Below are 21,414 nucleotides of genomic sequence, written 5' to 3'. Positions count from 1 at the left end.
TGGCCCATTCCTCCATGCAGATCTCCTCTAGAGCAGTGATGTTTTGGGGCTGTCACTGGGCAACACAGACTTTCAACTCCCTCCAAAGATTTTCTATGGGGTTGAGATCTGGAGACTGGCTAGGCAACTCCAGGACCTTGAAATGCTTCTTACGAAGCCACTCCTTCGTTGCCCAGGTTGTCTCTCAAAATCTCACGATACATGGCCCCATTCATTCTTTCCTTTACATGGATCAGTCGTCCTGGTCCCTTTGCAGAAAAACAGCCCCAAAGCATGATGTTTCCACCCCCATGTTTCACAGCAGGTGTTCTTTGGATGCAACTCAGCATTCTTTCTCCTCCAAACACGTCAAGTTGAGTTTTTACCAAAAAGTTATATTTTGGTTTCATCTGACCATATGACATTCTCCCAATCCTCTTCTGGATCATAAATGCTCTCTAGCAAACTTCAGACGGGCCTGGACATGTACTGGCTTAAGCAGGGGGACACATCTGGCACTGCAGGATTTGAGTCCCTGGCGGTGTAGTGTGTTACTGATGGTAGCCTTTGTTACTTTGGTCCCAGCTCTCTTCAGGTCATTGACTAGGTCCCCCCGTGTGGTTCTGGGATTTTTGCTCACCGTTCTTGTGATCATTTTGACCCCACAGGGTGAGATCTTGCGTGGAGCCCCAGATCGAGGGAGATTATCAGTGGTCTTGTATGTCTTCCATTTTCTAATAATTGCTCCCACAGTTGATTTCTTCACACCAAGCTGCTTACCTATTGCAGATTCAGTCTTCCCAGCCTGGTGCAGGTCTACCATTTTGTTTCTGGTGTCCTTTGACAGCTCTTTGGTCTTGGCCATAGTGGAGTTTGGAGTGTGACTGTTTGAGGTTGTGGACAGGTTAACAAGTGGAGGACAGAGGACACTCTTAAAGAAGAAGTTACAGGTCTGTGAGTTACAGGTTTGTTTGTAGGTGACCAAATACTTATTTTACCGAGGAGTTTACCAATTAATTCATTAAAAATCCTACAATTTGATTTCCTGGATTCTTTCCCCCCATTCTGTCTCTCATAGTTGAAGTGTACCTAGGATGAAAATTACAGGCCTCTCTCATCTGTTTAAGTGGGAGAACTTGCACAATTGGTGGCTGACTAAACACTTTTTTGCCCGACTGTACTTATTGAAAACAAGCTACAACATTTAATACCTTGGAAAATGCCGTTTAATACTTTTTAATAGCCTTAATTTTCGCTAAATTGATTTATCAACTTTTAATACTTTTTAAGACCCCGCGGACACCCTGGTAGAGCATTTGACACTAAGGGTGAATTTGCTCTTCATGCAGGTCATCCTTCAAATGGCTGTTGAAGTGAGACTGGAAATACAACCTTCAATATACTGACAGAAAGAAGAAACATTTAATTGTATTTATTTTAGATTTTTTTGCAAGTACAAAACATTTTTACTAAACTACGACAAAATGGAAATTGCTGTACACAAGTAAACAAAGTAATGTAAGTTTGGCCCAGGTTCAGCATCTGGAGGCAACTCCGGAAACTGCACTGAAGTTATTTCAGACCAGTGAACAGTTGTTTCTCTTTTAAATTGCTCACATGATCACTAAGCAAATAGGAATCAAGTCAAAAATATTTAGATAAACGGCCTTCGAGCATGACTTGAGTAACCTACATTAGCAAGGCAGGCTTTTAAAGAAACCAAATCAGAATCAGAATACCTTTATTATTATTAAAACAATGTATTCTAACAAATTGAACGTGTACGTTGGCACACCAAGTATTTAATCGGGACATAAAATACAGTGAAAAATATTTCAGAATAAAAAGAAAATGACTGTACATTATTTACATTTGTTCCTATAGTTTGTCAACGTCTATGCCATACAAAGGAGTTTAACGAATGGAATCAAACTTCCTGGTTTCAACAGAGCAGAGTTTCATGAATCTTCTTGACAATCTTTGTCAGGACGTTCTTGGCCGGACTGAAAGACGCAACAATCACCTCGATCTGTTCGATCCTGCAAAAACATGAAAACGTAAAATAGTATCGTTTGTGAGGAAGTGGTTAGATGTTCTAGCTAACATATCGTTGTGCTAACTCAGACACATTTTTATTCAGAGCTGCATTTCCTTCCACCCAAAAAGTCATAAACACAACCTCACTTCATTTTGACTAAATGTGTATTTGAGTCAAACTTACGTTGTGATTCCGATCATGTTCTTGAAGCTCTGCACTTTAAGGACACAGTGGCGGGCGATCAAACTGACCGAGAAGATCACCTCGAACTTGGAAAATGACTTGAGACAGCTGAAGACAATGTCCACTCTAGAGAAAGGGAAATAAGAAAATGTATTATATAAAGATAGCTTAGCTTGTTTGTAGCTTTGAGTATGTACAATGTTAAATTAGCTGACCCATTAATGACAGATTTGACATGTTATATTATACATTTTCCTTCCAATACGGCAAGGACTGGTTATTAAGAGTTCTTACTGAGTGTCCACACAGCTGATGCTGAGAATATCGAGCTTCAGACTCCCCCACATGTTCAGCAGACGCAGCTCCTCCCCCAGCAGCCGACAGCGACTCACCACCAGGCTAACATCGTGCAGCAGCTTCACAAAACAGGAGACAATACCTCAGGGTAAGGTTTCGGAGTAACCGTGTACAATTATATTTTCACCAAAGCAAACGGAGACAACTTTGACACAGAATTCTACAAGTGTACCACAAGATAAATACAAAACCCCTTCACACACACACATACCGTTGGAACATGTCTGCTTGTTGGATACTTCTCCACCCAGTCAGTGTTTCCCTCTACGTACTGAGAGAGCAGTTTGTGAACGAGGCGGGCGTGGTCCTGCGACTTCTCATCTAGTAAAAAAACAAAAGAGCAGTTGATGTTAACACAAATGGCCAGTCTCAAAAACATCCCCCATGCTCAAAATGTACGTTATATAATTACCGTAATTTTCGGACTATAAGCCACGCCTTTTTTCCAATTTTTCGACCCTGCGGCTTATATAACGGTGCGGCTAATCTATGGATTTGTACAGCTAACGGCCACTAGGGGACCTCCTAAATCTATGGATTTGACAGGTTACAGTCCACCACCTTTAACTCTATGGGCTCTATGGCCGGTCCGCGCCCCCCACCTTTAAGCGGCGGGCTCCAGCAGGAAAAGCTGGAGGCCGGAAAAGAGTGAGACAGGTAGCGCGCAAAAGTAAAAGTGGAACCGAGAGTGGTAAGAGAGACAGAACGAGAGCAAGACAGACAGACATTACGAGAGCGAGACAGTTTGTCCCCGTACCACTGGTTGAAAACCACTGCTGTAGATCACTGCCGGTACGTGCGCTGGGAGCGCACCGTTTAAGTTTGAAAGTTGAAAAGTTTGTGAGTCTGAAACGCTATGTGATACAGTACAGTTTACACAGCACAGTACATGTTCTGTAGCTACTATTGCACTAAATGGTAACACTTGAATACGTTATGCAAATATGCAACTTGTTTGTTGAAATGTTAATAAATGGGAGCTTCCTCAAACAGCCATCTCTTTCCCGACAATCCCCTCTGTGCACGAACCCTTACATATGGTAATGAAACATTAAAACACCTGCGGCTTATAGTCCAGTGCGGCTTATATATGTACACATCATTCAATTTAGCTGCTGCGGCTTATATTCAGGTGAGCCTTATAGTCCGAAAATTACGGTACTTCATTTGGATCACACAGGTTCTGCCAATTTATTGTAAATGACCCTTTATGACTATTTACTTTCTGTTTGCTTTTTACTCACCATCGAGTTGAAGTTTGAATGTGATGTCTGATATCTTCCTCTCAGACTTATCAGCATCATTTCCTGCAAAAAAAACACAAAAGGTACAAATCACCATGTGTCACTCTGTATCTGCATTTTTTTTTTCTTTACAAAAAAGTATATCCATTGGTATATAAACATATTTTCCATAGAATCTTTGAAATCTAAATTTGTTAAATTTAAAATGTATTCAGACCTTCACACACCTTCCATTACATTGACAGGGTATACAGTATGCAGGAATCCTGAAGTCAAATGTAAAACTTTTTAAGATCTTTATTAAGACCCTTTCCATACATTTTAAGACCTCATCGCCACTTCGAGTTTAAACCGGTTACCTTGGCGACACACTTTACCTCACATTGACTATATACAGTATTGGTTGTCCGCAATGATTACATTCAGGCACACTGTAGAATACAACCTCTTCGGACAATTTATATACTTATTGAAAACAAGCTACAAAATGTAATACCTTGGAAAATGCCGTTTAATACTTTTTTAATACCCTTATTTTTCGCTATATTTATTGATTTATCAACTTTTAATACTTTTTAAGACCCCACGGACACCCTGATCATTGAAAAGACTTGAGAGCTTGAGACTTGTTTTGCTCTAAATGAAATCACTAATCAGTGATGTGAAAGTCTGTCTAGGAAACAGAATACATAGTTTAGGAGGTGAACAACAGTTTTACCTGCATATGAGCTCCTGAAAAAAAACAGGACTAATGCTGTCCACTGTCTCTAGAAGCTTGTTGACATATCTACAGTTTAAAAACAAATAACCATTGACTCGTTGGTTTCTGTTGAAGACCACTCACCATTGGGTTTCTCAAACAGCAGCTGTAGATCAAGGGTCTTGTGGAGGAAAGTGTAGATGGTGGAGTTGTCGCTCCTTTCTGCAAACTCCCATTCATTTAACCTGAGGTAAGAGATGTAAAGAAAATGTTTTTAAAAAAGCAGGTTTTGGTGGTTGAAAGTAGATTATCGCTGTGTATTCTGAAAGCAAAAATGAACAGTTCAAATGATAAACTCACAGATGAAGCACGCTGACGTGACTCTCCAGGCTCCTCGTCTCTGTTCTCAGCTTGTTCAGTTTGTTTGAACTCTGCTTATTCTGCATCTCCAGTTCGGCTATTTGTCTGTGGCAAAACAAAAATAAAAACGAGTTAGAAACCAAAATGACTTTCTGTAACTTAGGCATGAGGAAGATTTGTATTCAAATTCTCAACTGACCGGTCATTTTCAGCCAAAGCCTCAGTGGCTTCCTGCAAATCTGTCAAATAAATCAATATTAATAACATATTCATTTCATGAACAGAACAATAAGTAAATGAATAAATAAGTAGTATTCAAAGTCACCTTCCTGAAGGGATTTCAGACTTGGTTTGTCTTCAAATCCCTTTTCTTCAACTGCAGCAAGTTCTAAAAACAGGAATAACAAAAAGAGTTACTGAATAATTTGCCCAGTATACAGAGAAGGCGGCAAGGAGAACTGCACAGCCATGACCAAATGTTTCCGTAGTATAGAGAGGCGAAGTCCCACCCAACTACTTCCGACCCATGGGACCTTATTTCGGAAAAATTATGTATTGAAGTCAATGGGGAGAGAAAACGTATCTTTCGATCCCGTTTGATTTGTGCCACGAATTACACATATGATGTTTGTCAATCTTAAAAAATAATTTCCATGTCAAAAAAGTCACAGTTTGTCGTAAAACTGTTGAAATATAAGACTATGAAAAATATGCAACTAGAAAGACTACAAATCCCAGAGTCCCGGTCCCGCATGCTGGCTCTTAGGAACCGACTAACTCCCCTTGTGTGTATGTACAGCTCTCAACGTGCCCAGACTTGGAGTGATTTTCACCTCTTTTAATACTTTCCGCCTCATTTTGAAAGAAAGAAGTGAAATGTGCCAACGTGACGGCCGTCTTGGTGTGTGGTGCGAGATGGGAGATGTAGTTCATTGAGCGGTTTCGCACAAAAAAAAGTGTTACTTCACAGTTTTACGACACATTTAATTTCTTTTGACTTGCAAAATTATCTTTTAAATTGACAAACATCATATGTGTAATTCGTGGCACAATTCAAACGGGATCAAAAGATAATCTTTCTCTCGCCATTGACTTCAATACATACTTTTTCCGAAATAAGGTCCCATGGAGGTCCCCCGGAAAGGGAGGGACTTCGCCTCTCTATCCTTACCCGTTTGTAATTCGTGAATACAGTCATCCAAACTCTTTATCATCTCATCTGCTTTCCCAATCGTTCCTCTCAACCTCTGTTGCTCCTCCTGAAAATATGAAAAAAGGCAATTAGCTTCTACTATTCGAGTGTTGAAATTGAGTATTTCTGTGTGAAGGCTCTTACCAGGTTAGCCTGCACAAGCTTGGAGTACAAGACCTCCTTCATTTCATGCGACTGAACTTTGCTCGTCTTCCTGAAAAGGCTATTTCTCTCTTTTAGTTTTGCACCACACAATTTGAGCTGTGAATCCAAACAAACACAGTGAGGGTCAGGAACAAGATCATATGCTACATCTACACACACAGCAAAGGACATCTGCTAAAATCGCCAAATATAAATCACACGCATCTCTTTAAAAGGACGGGAATTAGGTTCCTTTTTACACTGCCTTTGTGCAAAATTAACAAACGTATTAACATAGACGTAATACAATGGTAGGGATGGGTATCGTTAAGGTTTTAACGATACTACTACTTTTATCGGTACTTATCGGTTCTTTTGAAAAAAAAAAAAAAAGGTAAACTAACTAAACAAATTGTGAACAAAACTAACATTGCTTTTTATTTAAATGAAATACATAATATTTCACATCAAAAGAAACGACAATGTTTTAACAAATCAAATTAAATAATGACAGAACTGTAAACAGAATAGCTAAAATTTTAACAAACTAAATAACTCAGTTACGTCTAATCATTAACCCATGTTTGTATAATGTAGTTAACTCCGTGTGTTGCTGCTAGCATACATAACACCTGACGTGGAAACGTTACTCGTGGACGGGCTACAGAGCTACTAGAAAGACATTTCTCCGTCTGAATGTGGTGCATTTTTGCAAGATGTTTAGACAAATTGCTCGTGTTACCGCCCTTAGATACTAAATTCTTATTGCACTTTAGGTAACGAGCATTGTCCACATCGAGACGGGTAAAGTTTAACCACACCTCGGAGCGCGTTCTCTCCGCCATCTCCTCAGTGTGTGTGTGTTGCTGCATGTAGCAGAGTGTGTGTGTGTAAACTGCCCCGCCCCCTCGCACACAGACGGGGGAGAGAGATCTCTCATCTGGATTGGAAAGATCGAAAATACTAAAAATAATCACAGACGCATTTTGTAGTCTTTTTGAGAAATTAGAAACGGAGTTGGTGACACTAAAACTGCAATATAATGTTTGTGTAGCAATAATACATATGACATATGTTTTAGATGTCTCCAGTACCGATAACGTCGGAGCTTATCGGTACCACGGTCTTTAATAATTCAGCCCCGGGGCCTGTTTAATACCGGGGCTCGGTACACATCCCTATACACTGGAGTTAGCATGTAATACCTCTTCCCCTGAAGCATTTCTCACTTCTTCCCACAAAGCTCGATTAACAATCTTCAGTGGTCTGTCCAAGTCCTGCATCCTCTCTGTCAACCTGGGGAGAAAACACACAACAGGCTTTGGTTTCAGCTTCAGTCATAATTTTACTTCTTGAAACAATATCCGGATCAAATACAGCATGTATACAGAACAACATACTTCATACGATGCCACTTACAATCGAATTCAATAAAAGATATGCTGCTTTTTAAGGGCATTTAGGGGGCAAAGCCGACAAAGAATAAGACATGAATACTCTCTCAGGGAAGCTCAATGTGTTAAACTTCTACACATATTAATCTCAGTCGTAAATGTTTTATACAATCTTAAGTGTACATACCCCTCCACCGTCTCTTTGAGGTTCAGGACGTCTGTTTCATACACCGTTATTTTGGGACCGTGGATGTGTTTGTTCTTCAATAGATCCATCTGTGTGCCATCTGTGTCAGACTGAAGCTGCAAACACAACACGATAGATGACGGCTCTACTTTTTGACGTTTGTTTATTAGGTTTTTTAATAAATGAAGATTGACTTACTCTGCGAGGGAGGATGCTCTGCCGATTATCATGAATGACAAAATGTATGTTGAAGACTTTAAAGAACTCCAACACTGTAATGTCGGTATCTTCACATTTCTGTAAAAAACATTGTAGACCATAAATAATTGAGTAAAAACGAATATTTCAAACAAATCGATCTAGTTTTAAAACACATCAACGACCTACCCTCAGTAAATCATTGGTGTAGTCTTCAAGCTGTGATTCCAACATGCTTTGTTTGGAAGCTGAAAGAACGAAGAAGAAGAATTGTTATTGTGAAGAAACATAGTTGATAAAGGGTTTTAATGACGTGAATCCAAAACAACTTACCGGTACTTGATTCAGAAGTAGATTCATATCTCGTGCTGGAAGTGTGACTGCTGGTGGCGTAATCTGTGGTGTATGCCGTCATGCTCGGAGCTGCAGTAATGTTGCCGTCACACTCCCCAACTTCAGACTGTAATCCCTGGCAACCAATAAAACAAATTAGGAATCTCTATGACAAAAAACTACAGGGCTATTAATTCTCAATAGTACTAAAGCAAAGAGAAGTAAATCACCCTTACATTCAGCATAATACAATTCTATAATCTAATAAACTATAATCCTATCAGGACCACAGTCATGTCATACTCAATCTACTGTAATGAAACCATCACTACCTAAAGTTGTTACAAAATTAAAAAGCCAAAATTATGTATTTTGACTCAATAGAAGGCCTTTAATGTGTCAAAACAGCAAAGGGGTTGCGATTCAAATTAATAAAAGGGCAAAATGAACAAAACCTGAAAAAAGTAGGGAATAAAAATGCAATTATGTTTAAGAAGGAAGTTTGATATTCTATATAAATATGAATGATAAGGATTTAAGAGAATACCTCATCTCTCAAAATGATCGTTTGTTCTAAGCGACACCTAATTTCTTTAATTCTATGAGAGTTGTATATGTTTTCAAAGTTGTATTTCATAATGGAGGCATGTAAGAACATTTTCTTCACAAGTTCAAGCTAACAATAGGCGCATTCGCACTGCAGTACTTTTCCCACAAAGGTTCATGAGAACTTAGTTCATCAGAACTCTTTAGTTCTCATGAACTAAGTACAGATCGCGTTCACATCGGAATAAGTCCCTGGGGGTGGATTAGGCAAATGAAGCCGCTGACGTCACTTCTTCTTCTTCTGCTTTAGGTTTACTGGCAGGCCGCAAACAACTTCACGGCGTATACTGCCGCCCAAAATCCCAGTCCCAGCAGCTTCTACTGAAGCCTTCCGAGTAAATCGCCAGAACGCCGACACCTCCTCATCTCCACCGCTCCCATGTTTTATTTTGTGTTGCCATAAGTTAGTCTCTCTGCGTTTCTGCGCTGGGCTAATGCTAATGCTAATAATGCTAATGCGAGGATAATAAAATGTTGGCTTCACAACACTTTTTTTGAGTTTTAAGGGGCGTGGTTTGCAATCCGCCCAGCCAATCAGAAATATAGCTCTTTTCTCACAAGAGAGCCGCATGAGAGTCCCTGCTCTCTAGCAGGGACGGAAAAGGGGGTAAAAAGGTTCTCATGAACTCATTTTAGTTCCGGCTCTTTTTGGTGTGAACGCGACATTTCGGAACTATATCGGAACTAAAGTGGGAAAAGTACTGCGGTGTGAACACGGCTAAAGGTTGAGTAATTGGCGATCATTTTGGGGGTGAAGCAATCCTTTAAGGCTTAATAAAGATCCCATCCATTACTTGAGACTTGACAGTACTCTAATTTGACATACCTTTTCACCCTCAGTGGCTGCCTCATTGTATGTCTTCCATCTCTTCTCATCCTGTGGGTTATTTTCCTCCTCTGATAAAGGTCTCTTTTTGCTATTTACGATGCTGCTCAAGTCCTGTTGAAATAAGTTGTCCAGTAAAATATCGTCCATGTATAAGTCCTGGGTACTACTCTCTTTTTCTGTGGATTTCGGAGGACTCGTTGTGTCCAGTGTTTCTGACAAATCTTCATAGCTTCCAAGCTCCTCATCGAAGATATCGCTCACACTATCGTCGAAGTTGCTCAGCTGATTAGTAACATTCACTGTCCTTGTATGTTCTCCCGCAGCAGACTCCTTTTTTTGATCATCAGGTTTGTTTCTTTGCGGGAGTTTTGCCTTAAAGCCTCCTACTGAGAGTCTGGACATCAGTTGTTTAGTCTTCAAGTTGTAAGGGGTAGTAAAGGGTTCTTCTTGCGTAAGACATTGAGCTTGTGGATTTTCTTCTGTATTTAGTAAACTTATTTCATGTGCAGGCTCTGTTACAGGTAGGAATGCGGTTTTGTCCATTGAGTTTTGGTCCATTTCGCTTTCCAGTCCAGTCACAGGTGCTGTGCAGCTTTCCAAGGCGATAGTATCAGGAGCTGTATTTATCATGTGGCTTAAACGCCTCACTTTTGACTGAACATCGGCTAAACTAATTCGTCTAGACTTCTGTGAAGGCGCAGCGTCAACAACGGCACCAGGATTACTCTCCGTCTTCTGTGGTAAAGTACACGTTCGATTTATTGGTTCAGGTTCCTTCCAGATGTACGTTTCTTTTGAGTCAAGAGTATCGGGAAAGTTTATGATTTCCAGACATCCTAGTGCTTCATTGATCTGGGGGCGTTGAGGTGGCTCATCTGTACACGTTTGTCCCAGAATGCTACCCGTTTGAGCTTCAGTCATATACATGCTTACATCGTCCTGTGGATCTTCTGTCATGGTTTTGTTTACCGGCTTCTCTATTACAGCTGAAATTAACCCTGGCGCTTCATTTGCAGTATCCACATTGGGCTTCTGTTTTCTAAGTGGGCCATTTGTGTTGACAGTTTCTTGAAGGCCTGCAGCAGCAGCCACTTCTCCGGTGTTCACGGCATTAGCACCACCTTTAATGGACAGGGTGTTTTTAAATCCGTTATCCAAAACGTGTGCAGATCGGTTTCTAAGCGGTCGCTGCGCCTTCTTTGCAGATACAGGGAAATCCCTGTTTTCATTGGTGGATAATATGTTAGATTCTCTGTGTGGAAGATGTGGATCTGATTCTGAATTGCTGGCAGTGTTTACAGCAAGGAACTGGGTCACATCCATAGCCGCATCAGTGGCATTGAACTTGACAGTTTTTTCTCCACAAGCAGGTAGACTTTCCACATTTTGGTAAGACTTTGGTTCAAAATCTGTGGAAATGTTTACAGTGCAACTTCTTGTCACATCTTTAGCTGCATCATTTGCACTGAACCCCATTGTTGTCTGCACACAAGCTGGTAAGAAGTCCACATTTTTGTGTGGCTGCTGTTTTAAATCGGTAGCAATATTTACACTGTGGCTTTGCGTCTCATCCATACAGGCATCGTCAGCATTGAACCTCACAGTTTTCTCTCCACAGGCCGGAAGGAAGTCCACATTTGGTTTTGACTGTAGTTGTATATCGGTGTCAATTTTTGCCGTGTGACTTCTTGTCACTTCCATACAGGCATCATCAGCATTGAACATCACAGTTTTCTCTCCACAGGCCGGAAGGAAGTCCACATTTGGTTGTGACTGTCGTCGTATATTGGTGTCAATTTTTGCCGTGTGACTTCTTGTCACATCCATACAGGCATCGTCAGCATTGAACCTCACAGTTTTCTCTCCAAAGGGCGGTAAAAAATCCACATTTGGTTGTGTCTGCAGTTGTAAATCACTGACAATTTTTGCCGTGTGACTTCTTGTCACATCCATACAGGCATCGTCTGCATTGAACATCACAGTTTTCTCTCCACAGGCCGGAAGGAAGTCCACATTTAGTTTTGACTGTCGTTGTATATTGGTGTCAATTTTTGCCGTGTGACTTCTTGTCACATCCATACAGGCATCGTCAGCATTGAACCTCACAGTTTTCTCTCCAAAGGGCGGTAAAAAATCCACATTTGGTTGTGGCTGTCGTTGTAAATCACTGACAATTTTAACCGTGTGACTTCTTGTCACATCCATACAGGCATCGTCAGCATTGAACCTGACAGTTTTCTCTCCACAGGTCGGAAGGAAGTCCACATTTGGTTTTGACTGCAGTTGTATATTGGTGTCAATTTTTGCCGTGTGACTTCTTGTCACATCCATACAGGCATCGTCAGCATTGAACCGCACAGTTTTCTCTCCACAGGCCGGAAGGAAGTCCACATTTGGTTTTGACTGCAGTTGTATATTGGTGTCAATTTTTGCCGTGTGACTTCTTGTCACATCCATACAGGCATCGTCAGCATTGAACATCACAGTTTTCTCTCCAAAGGGCGGTAAAAAATCCACATTTGGTTGTGTCTGCAGTTGTAAATCACTGACAATTTTAACCGTGTGACTTCTTGTCACATCCATACAGGCATCATCAGCATTGAACCGCACAGTTTTCTCTCCACAGGCCGGAAGGAAGTCCACATTTGGTTTTGACTGTAGTCGTATATTGGTGTCAATTTTTGCCGTGTGACTTCTTGTCACATCCATACAGGCATCGTCAGCATTGAACCTGACAGTTTTCTCTCCAAAGGGTGGTAAAGAATCCAGATTTGGTTTTGACTGTCGTTGTATATCGGTGTCAATTTTTGCCGTGTGACTTCTTGTCACATCCATACAGGCATCATCAGAATTGAACATCACAGTTTTCTCTCCACGGGCCGGAAGGAAGTCCACATTTGGTTTTGACTGTAGTTGTATATTGGTGTCAATTTTTGCCGTGTGACTTCTTGTCACATCCATAGCTGCATCATCTGCATTAAACCTGACTGTTTTGTCTTCGTTATAAAATGTGACCTGTGTGTGGAGAAGACAACAATAACTGTAAGTGGTCAGTCATAGAAAACATCGACCTTCAAATTACATTAAAAAGTGCATTTACTGCGATTCTGCAAAACTTAAGGAATTAGTTTATTTCAGCTGAATCAAAATATAACCACATAAAGATAAAATACAGCTCTATAAAATGTAACTTAATAATTCATACAAAGTTGCTGTATATAATTCATTGTGCATAAAGTTAATGCACATGAAAACTAAAAAAGTAATTGATTTTTAAGCTTACCGGATTTCTTTTGGTTTCCAAACCTAATATGTGGAGATAGAAAATTAAATAAAATGTAAGTTAGTAAACCCAAAGTCCCATTTTGATTCACATCACCATTCACATTACCACAATCAAAATTGGTTACAATTTTCATTAGCATTTTTATATCTCAAATGTCTTGTTTTGGTTTCTTTCTCACAAATGTAGGGGGAAAGGTTTGTAGTTTCCATACCTGTGCGGTCAGAAGATCCTAGCACTTTGCTTTTCTTCGCTCCTGAAGTCATCTCTTGTTTCTTCACACTTTCACTGTTGGTGTACATATCTTGTGAAGGAAACATAAACTGGAAAGGCTCCTCTGATCCCGTGAGTCCTGTAATGTGGCCGGTCTGAGCTTCAGTCATATCCATGCTCCCGTCATTTTCAGCACAGATTGTACCTCCATTAAATGGTTTTCCAAAGCTCCTAGATGTAATTTGTGACTGATTCTCTTTACCAACATAACTCTTACGCTCGGAGAGGGAGCTGTTTGCGTTGACAGTTTCCCTAGAGGATGCTGCAGAGGAAAGTACCATTCTAGCAGTTGCTGGATTATCACTGGGGGTGCCAACTTTAGAGACACTTGAAGGGAAGTTTTTAAATCCAAGATCCACAGCATTTGCTGACGACTCAGGCACACCAGTATTTTCCCGTTTTCTCTCGTAAATGTTTCCACAAGGGGGAATTCTCTCTATGTTTTGTTGAGCCAATGAACCACTGGCAATGTTGACCGGGTGACTCGGAGTCATATTCATAAACTTGTCGCTTGCAGAGAACATTATGGTTTTATCTCTGCACTCATCTTTAGTACCAAGGGTGACCTGAAGAAGAAAAGACACAAACTAGCGTTAAAACAATGTTGTGAAAACTATACTATTATTATACAATCAATTACTATAACACGTTTCATTTCTGTTTGGCATGAAAGATTACTTTCAGACTTAAAAGATAGGAAATTCACTGTAACAGAACAGTACAAATAATAATGAACTCACCCTGTGTCTCTGAGCCTGCATAGAACGAGTCCTCCCGGATATCAGATCTAAATTTGAAATAAAATAAGATGCCGTTTAGACTATATTATATTCAATTATAAGTAGTGAGATAACACCAGCATAATGAAGACAAACAATGCAAGAAATACATTAGTGTTGGAACATTAAGTTGAATAATCATTTACCGTAATTTTCGGACTATAAGGCGCACCTGAATATAAGCCGCAGCAGCTAAATTGAATGATGTGTACATATATAAGCCGCACTGGACTATAAGCCGCAGGTGTTTTAATGTTTCATTACCATATGTAAGGGTTCGTGCACAGAGGGGATTGTCGGGAAAGAGATGGCTGTTTGAGGAAGCTCCCATTTATTAACATTTCAACAAACAAGTTGCATATTTGCATAATGTATTCAAGTGTTACCATTTAGTGCAATAGTAGCTACAGAACATGTGCTGTGTAAACTGTACTGTATCACATAGCGTTTCAGACACACAAACTTTTCAACTTTCAAACTTCAACAGTGCGCTCCCAGCGCACGTACCGGCAGTGATCTACAGCAGTGGTTTTCAACCAGTGGTACGGGGACAAACTGTCTTGCTCTCGTAATGTCTGTCTGTTTTGCTCTCGTTCTTTCTCTCGTACCACTCTCGGTTCCACTTTTACTTTTGCGCGCTACCTGTCTCACTCTTTTCCGGCCTCCAGCTTTTTCTGCTGGAACCCGCCGCTTAAAGGTGGGGGGCGCGGACCGGCCATAGAGCCCATAGAGTTAAAGGTGGTGGACTGTAACCCGTAAAATCCATAGATTTAGGAGGTCCCCTAGTGGCCGTTAGCTGTAGAAATCCATAGATTAGCCGCACCGTTATATAAGCCGCAGCGTCGAAAAATGGGAAAAAAGGTGCGGCTTATAGTCTGAAAATTACGGTAGTTATTTTGTTGATATGAAATGCAATACCTTTAGGGTTGAATGATGCCGGTGTTTTGCTGATTGGCTGCTGTTTGGTCTTCCCTGCTGTCTGTGGCGCTCTGTTCTCGTGTTGGGAGTACATTTCTTGCGTGGGAAAAAGACACTGAAAGGGATCATCATCAGTAGATCGCAGGATGCGGCCTGTTTGAGCTTCAGTCATATCCATGCTTAAATCATCTTGGGGAGAGATTGCACTGCCATAAGAAAGGTCACCAATCTTTCTGGATGTATTTAGAGACTTATTTTTCACAGCTGAAGTTGGAACCCGATTTTCTTCATCCACACAAACTGTTTTCATCTGGGCCATGGAGATGTTTCCTTTTTCGGAGGATGTACCAGAAGCGGGCGTGGTTCTGGTGGTCAAAGGGTTAACGCTGGGGCCCGATATTTTAGAGAAGCAGACGTTTTCATATCCAGGATGCAACAAAGGCATTGCTGAAGATATGTTGCTCTTCTCTACAGTTGAATTCAAGTTCATGCTTGTGGGTAGTAAAGCAGGAACACTTGGGGTCATATCCCTAGATGCATCACGTGCACCGAATATGAAGGGTTTCTCTCCTCTAGCGGGTAAAACATCATGGTTTTGGTGGGGAATACTTTCAAGTAATTCTGCATCACTGGCGATGATTATAGTTTGACTCTGGGTCATGTCCATGAATTCATTATCCGAGAATATCCTCGTTTTCTCCCCCAAGTCCATCTCAAAGTCGACCTGGTGAAGATAAGTAGCTTTAGCTCAATGAATGTTTGTTAAAAATATCAAGTTTCTCATGAAATCCTGATTACCATTATAATATATAATTACATGACATGTTACTTGTTAGACGCTTTTATCCGAAAGCGACTTACATACTCAATACTATGGGCAATCCCCACAGGAGCAATTTGGGGTGAAGTGTCTCAGGGATACAACGACATGCTGACTGCAGTGGGGTTTTAACCCTGATCCCAACACCAACGCACTAGTTCACTGCGTCACACGCCTCCCACATATAATCATTACAAAGCAATTTAACCATTCCCAGCAAAGAGTCTTCAGGCTCACCTCATCCCTTTGCTGAAAAGCATGCAGAGGGGCCTTCAATAGGGTTTCCATCCCTAAAATTGAAGAGTTGAAATGTAGTAATAGTCATTTTACACTATAATAGATAATGTGAGCATTTGGTAATATTTTTTTGAAGTTTAAAAGTTAATATTCTCACCCCAAATGTGTTGTTTGCCATCTTCAGTGCTTGCCAACTGGACCCTTATGAAAGAGAACACACTTGTGTTGGTTATACAATACATTGTATTGGTTTGGTGTTACTGTAGGTCAAACATTAGCATCTAAAATCAATGTTTTGTGATAGTAACAAGTAGGGCTGCTCGATTATTTGGGTCAATAATTGATCACGATTATTAAAAACGATTATCCATTTACTTTGAAAACATCAATTTATTGGAGAAAAATGTTTTTAACAGTTGATTACCATTAACTTTAAGTATAATTCAACTGAAAAACCAATAATAATAAAAAGTAATAATAATAATAAAAAATTATCGTTTTATTTTGATTACGTTGTTTTCGTAATCGTTGCGATTAAAATACGATTAATTGAGCAGCCCTAGTAACAAGATGAACCACAGATTAGGTAGTGCTTCAAACGATCAAGACACCTTACCTATTTTGTGTGCCTGCTGCTGATGTGGAGTAACACAAGACAAAGATGAAATGGGTGTTAAAAAAAGAATAATTTTAAATTCACATACTTATACACGCTACACTTTATACTTACATGTTGGTATTAACTCTTGTAAAGGACTTCGAACAGGAGAGTCATTTTTTTCATCGCTGTAAGAAAATATATTGATTAGGAGAACATTCCTGTGTCTGTAGAAAATCAAGACTCCCTTCATTTTTGTATCTCACCTTGAGAAAAGGAGAAAACCATTGGCAGGGGCAAAACTGACTCTTCTCGAAACCCTCTTTTCCACTGATTTGGGACACTCCACCTTAGTGAAAATATATATATAACGTAAAGATAAGGCCATAAACAATGTAAATAACACTAAACTGAATCCTTGATAGGTTCAGAATTTATATTTCATAAATATATAATGGTTTAAAAATACATTTAATTACAATACAAATTCCCAACACTCAGGTAACATTTTTAATCAAGTAATCCAGTTACCACAATTTCTTGTTGCTGTGGGTCAGAATATCTCATCGATCTTCGTGGTGCTTTTAAAATCTAAAAAGGCGATATTGCAAATATCATGGTTAAACTTTAGGCTAATGGTTTTCTCACATAAGAAGTCAAATTATGTATAGTCTGTCAATAAAAATGTTTTGTAGCACTGACCGAAGAAATGCGGCGCTTGGAGAATCCACTGCCTCCCCTGAAACACAATACATGAAACACAGCCTCAGCCCTGGTGTATATAATGATATACAATGTATGTAAATACATCAAATGACCAGTTAATTGTAAGATAATTAGGTTGTCTGTGGGCGGTTGCTTTGAAGTTTGGACAGAAAATGCTACTACTGCTTTTACTCACTCATTTCTGTCAGGATCCAGAGGCTCCATTTTCAACTGGGAAGAGATGAAGACAGAGCTTGATACAGGAAACACAGCTTCTGCAGTGTATGATCACATTTAAGTTGATAAAACATGGCATTATCTGTGAGCCTGACTTTATTTTTGGCTAGAGCATTACAATTAACAACCCCACAAATATCATATTATAAGTGAATCGTTAGCTGTATAAGGATTTAGCCTTTATAATCTAACTTGACATGTGATTACACCTATAAACAAGTAGATTTACTCAAGTACTGCAATTAAGTACAAATCTGAGGGACTTTACTTGAGTATTGCAATAGTATTAGATCCAAATACTTCTTCCATCTCTATGGGTTCCCCCCTTGTCAACAAAACATATTATCCCCAAAATACTTAGGCTAATAAGTTCGCGTTTTTCTGCATTTAATACACAAGACAAATTGAAGATTGAACACCTCGCTAGCAAAGATAACACATTGATTTTAGTGTAACGTTAAAGCTACTACGGTATTTAACGCTAACGTCTGCCAATATGACGAAAACCACATGAACAACAAAACAATACACCAAAATGCATACCTTGTGTTTGTTCTGAGCGTATTCTTGCTGTTTTAAAACGGATAGTGTTGTTTTATCCCTTTGTCATTACTTAAAACGGTTATCATTATCTGTAGCTGCTAAATTCAACGAGCCCGATGCTAACGTCTTCAGTTTGAATTCAGCCGCCTCCGCGCCTGCGCAGTACACTATCTCTTTTACGTTTTTTAAATTTATTTCGTTAATTATTTCTGAAAGTACTCTAAAGTACTCTATTCTCACATATAGTTTACTTGAATAAGGAAATACCACACTTTTTAAAAATAAAAACCCGGGTTTTTCTGTACAGGATTTCACGTAATCAAAACGGAAGTGATTATTGAGGGCGGGACGTTTTCAAAATTCCTCGGGTTGACTGTTGTTGACAGATCTCACATTTTTCGTATCGATAAAAGCAGCGCCATATAGAAAGATTCTATTATACGGCTCTGGATAAAGGTAGGCGTTGTTGTTGTGTTATGTGTTATAACCATAGACTGTATATATAAAGGTTATAACTAGACTCTTGATATGCTATTTTTCTTAAATCGTCACCGAATATTAGGAGAATCGCACCAAACTCCATAAAAAATATCTACAGTTGTATGTTCCGCATGACAGCGAATAAATAGGGCATGTTATCCACTTATATTGTATGTAATCTGTTATTGTAATCCAAGACAAACCTATTTAATCGTAAGAATACATGTATGCAAACATTATACTGTAGTTTTAGGTAAACGGCTGGATCAGTGAAGATTTCCAGGAATAACTTAATTAAACTTAATCAGATTTTTTCTTCATACAGACCTTTGTCCTGACCTGCATTGTATTAATTGGAAAACGATAAAGCACAATGTCTTCAAAGATTCCAAGAAGTAAGCAAAATAAGCTTTTTTTTGCACTTTGATGACAATGTATGTTTTAAATATTGTAATTGTATATTTTAACAGCTGATTTGTAACCTTGTGTTTCCCAGGTGTGCAGCTCCATACAGAAACAAAGACAACTGGTGACAACGTGACAAGGTAAGAAATTGCTGATTTTAAATGTTCAAGCGCAAAAACTGTACATGTCACGACTTAGAAGATGTTGATTAAACCTCCTACAAATCCAACAACACTCAACAAGCTGATACATATGAATAAAAAACTCTATAGGCCTACAGACCTTTTGCCACCAGTTGTCAATTTACAGTAACACACTACAGCTTCAAATCAAATCTTTTTTAGCCTTAAACCTTGCTCCCAAAAGGCAAAGGGATGAACGGAAGAATTTGGGGGCAAACCTAGAATGAAGTACAAAGTATAAACATCCTTATTGTAAATTGAGTGCTTAATTCAGAGAAACCTTGACGCACTTTACGATAATTTTCCTTTCATCGTTCAATGCAAACTCATTCTTACCTGCTAGGCTCAACATGTCTGCTTAAAAGCTATTGAATATCTTGTTTTCACTTGTGTTTTCCAGGAAAAATGTTGCTCCCAAAGTCCCCAAAGGGTAAGTCATGCATTATATGTTATATCCCTGAAAATGCAGTGAGCGTCATCCCTCATTTCTTTTCAACTTTTGGATGCACCTGTCCTGTCTGTAGGTCATCCACCAGGTATGGGCAACAGGCAGGGCTCAAGGATCAGAACCAGCATCTGATGGCTACCAACAAGGAGCTGCAGAAAAACCTCTCAGAGACACAGGTGCAGGAGACATATTGAACAGTGTACTTTGGGCTGTATATTCTTCTGGCAGGAGCATTTTTCTCTTCTGTTTTCCTTTCAGATGTACAGCTTTTCTTTCCTTGTTATATTTCAGCAAAGAGTAGCTGAGTTGGAGCTGCAGTACAGTGACATCGAAACGGAGAATGTGGAAGTAAAGAAAAACCTGAAGGACTGTCATGTCCTCTTAGTCGTAGCCAACATAGACCCAGGTGAATATGTATTGATTATTTTCAAATGTGTTTATCTTCATTTGTGTTGAGCTTGATAGTAAATAACATAAGATCTCCTTAGTTGTAGGAGAAAGAGTTGGAGAAGCTGCACGACAAAATGAAGATCAAAGAAAAGAAGTGATGGTACGTTTATTTTATTTCAGTTTGCATATAGGTACAGTCATTTTTTTTTGTCATATGCTTTATCAAACTCACACAAAAAACATTAAAGGTCTCCTATTGTGCAAAACCCACTTTTCCATGTCTCTTCTACATCAACATGTGTCCCCACTGTGGAAAGAGATTCTGAAAGTTTCAGGAAAAAAGATTCTCTCACTTTTTGTCTGAAAATGAGGTGATCAGATTTTACCCACTTTATGATGTCATAACGATGTTTTGTCTTGTGTAACCATTAGCCAATCAGCAACCAAGGTAACCACCCCCCCCCCTTATCACCTGAATCTCCTCCTAGAGCACCATTGAGTTCTTTTTAACCAAATGTCTCTCAGAGGGGCGTGGGGAGGGGCTCCTTATTTTCATCTAAAGTAACAGACAGAGAATCAGCACTTTGGAAACAGGGCTGAAACAGAGGGGATTATGGGTAATGCTGCAATGATCTGTTTGATGTTTCAGCCAATCAGAGACAGGCTCTGGATATATCTGAGACCTGTGATGCTGCATTGATCTGTTTGGTATTTGGAGCCAAACACTTCAGAGACATGTTTTGTATATATCTGAGACCTATAATAAATTGATGAAAAACAGTATAATAGGGGACCTTTAACATATATACTAGTTATATGCCACAAAAAAACACAATTAAAGAAAAGTGAGAACATTTTACCTTTTTTTTTTAAATAATTGAAATTGGCACTTTACTTTTATCCTACATTAAAGGGTTACAGAATGTAGGTTATCATCCGCAGTGCCATCTAGCAAACACACATTTCGATGTCTCCTTTTCAGAGTGTATCCACGAACCTGCTGAATGAATTAAAAGTGTTCAGAGACTCTGCATCCCAGCAACGTGCCCGGCTAGAGGTGAGTCAATTCCTTTGTAATTATCCATTTAACATTGTTATTTGCTGTATAAGATTTAAGGAAATGTTTTTAAATGTTCCTCATTTTACACGCTTACAGGAAATCCAATCAACAGTGACAGATCTCACTAAAGCACGGGAACATATGAAGCAGGAACGGGAGGACTTTTCTCAGGAGGCTGCTGAAACGGAACAAGCTCTTAAAGAAGCAGAAGCTCTCTTGTTATAAATGTAATAATTTCTCGACTTAAATATGTAGTGTATATTGATGTATGTTGTGGTGAGAGAAAGTGAATAAAGTATTGTTGCTTCCGCC

The 21,414-nt window shown here is 39.5% G+C and overlaps 2 protein-coding genes across 3 annotated transcripts; one reads left to right on the top strand and one right to left on the bottom strand.

Annotated features, from left to right (window-relative positions):
- Positions 1 to 1,396: 1,396 nt before the first annotated feature.
- On the bottom strand, positions 1,397 to 18,286 carry knl1 (kinetochore scaffold 1). 2 transcript variants are annotated; one of them, XM_079645481.1, is made up of 30 exons: positions 18,138 to 18,286; positions 17,554 to 17,588; positions 17,355 to 17,391; positions 17,184 to 17,243; positions 16,919 to 17,001; positions 16,785 to 16,840; positions 16,671 to 16,689; positions 16,212 to 16,255; positions 16,055 to 16,107; positions 14,998 to 15,721; positions 14,041 to 14,087; positions 13,242 to 13,866; positions 13,028 to 13,050; positions 9,742 to 12,759; positions 8,310 to 8,445; positions 8,166 to 8,224; positions 7,977 to 8,075; positions 7,779 to 7,894; positions 7,403 to 7,493; positions 6,198 to 6,314; positions 6,033 to 6,120; positions 5,187 to 5,249; positions 5,061 to 5,100; positions 4,862 to 4,966; positions 4,646 to 4,746; positions 3,802 to 3,864; positions 2,769 to 2,878; positions 2,495 to 2,616; positions 2,201 to 2,326; positions 1,397 to 2,018 (listed from the first exon to the last, which is right to left on the bottom strand). In XM_079645481.1, the coding sequence occupies exons 2-30, from the start codon at positions 17,580 to 17,582 to the stop codon at positions 1,922 to 1,924; spliced, it is 6,351 nt and encodes a 2,116-aa protein (XP_079501607.1). In that variant the 5' UTR covers positions 17,583 to 17,588; positions 18,138 to 18,286; the 3' UTR covers positions 1,397 to 1,921. The 2 variants fall into 2 exon arrangements, with proteins under 2 accessions (XP_079501607.1, XP_079501608.1); XM_079645482.1 differs by having other exon boundaries at positions 16,671 to 16,686.
- Positions 18,287 to 18,461: 175 nt separating this feature from the next.
- knstrn (kinetochore localized astrin (SPAG5) binding protein) lies at positions 18,462 to 21,412 on the top strand. Its single transcript, XM_079645061.1, has 9 exons — positions 18,462 to 18,593; positions 18,943 to 19,012; positions 19,114 to 19,162; positions 19,605 to 19,634; positions 19,729 to 19,828; positions 19,944 to 20,058; positions 20,141 to 20,202; positions 21,025 to 21,099; positions 21,199 to 21,412. The coding sequence occupies exons 2-9, from the start codon at positions 18,991 to 18,993 to the stop codon at positions 21,325 to 21,327; spliced, it is 582 nt and encodes a 193-aa protein (XP_079501187.1). The 5' UTR covers positions 18,462 to 18,593; positions 18,943 to 18,990; the 3' UTR covers positions 21,328 to 21,412.
- The last annotated feature ends 2 nt before the right edge of the window (positions 21,413 to 21,414 follow it).

This window comes from Notothenia rossii, assembly GCF_949606895.1.
Source record: "Notothenia rossii genome assembly, chromosome: 8".
In the NCBI taxonomy this organism is placed as follows: Eukaryota; Metazoa; Chordata; class Actinopteri; order Perciformes; family Nototheniidae; genus Notothenia; species Notothenia rossii.
The sequence above is the reverse complement of the archived record's forward strand: the minus strand, read 5'-3'. Positions and strand labels throughout refer to the sequence as shown.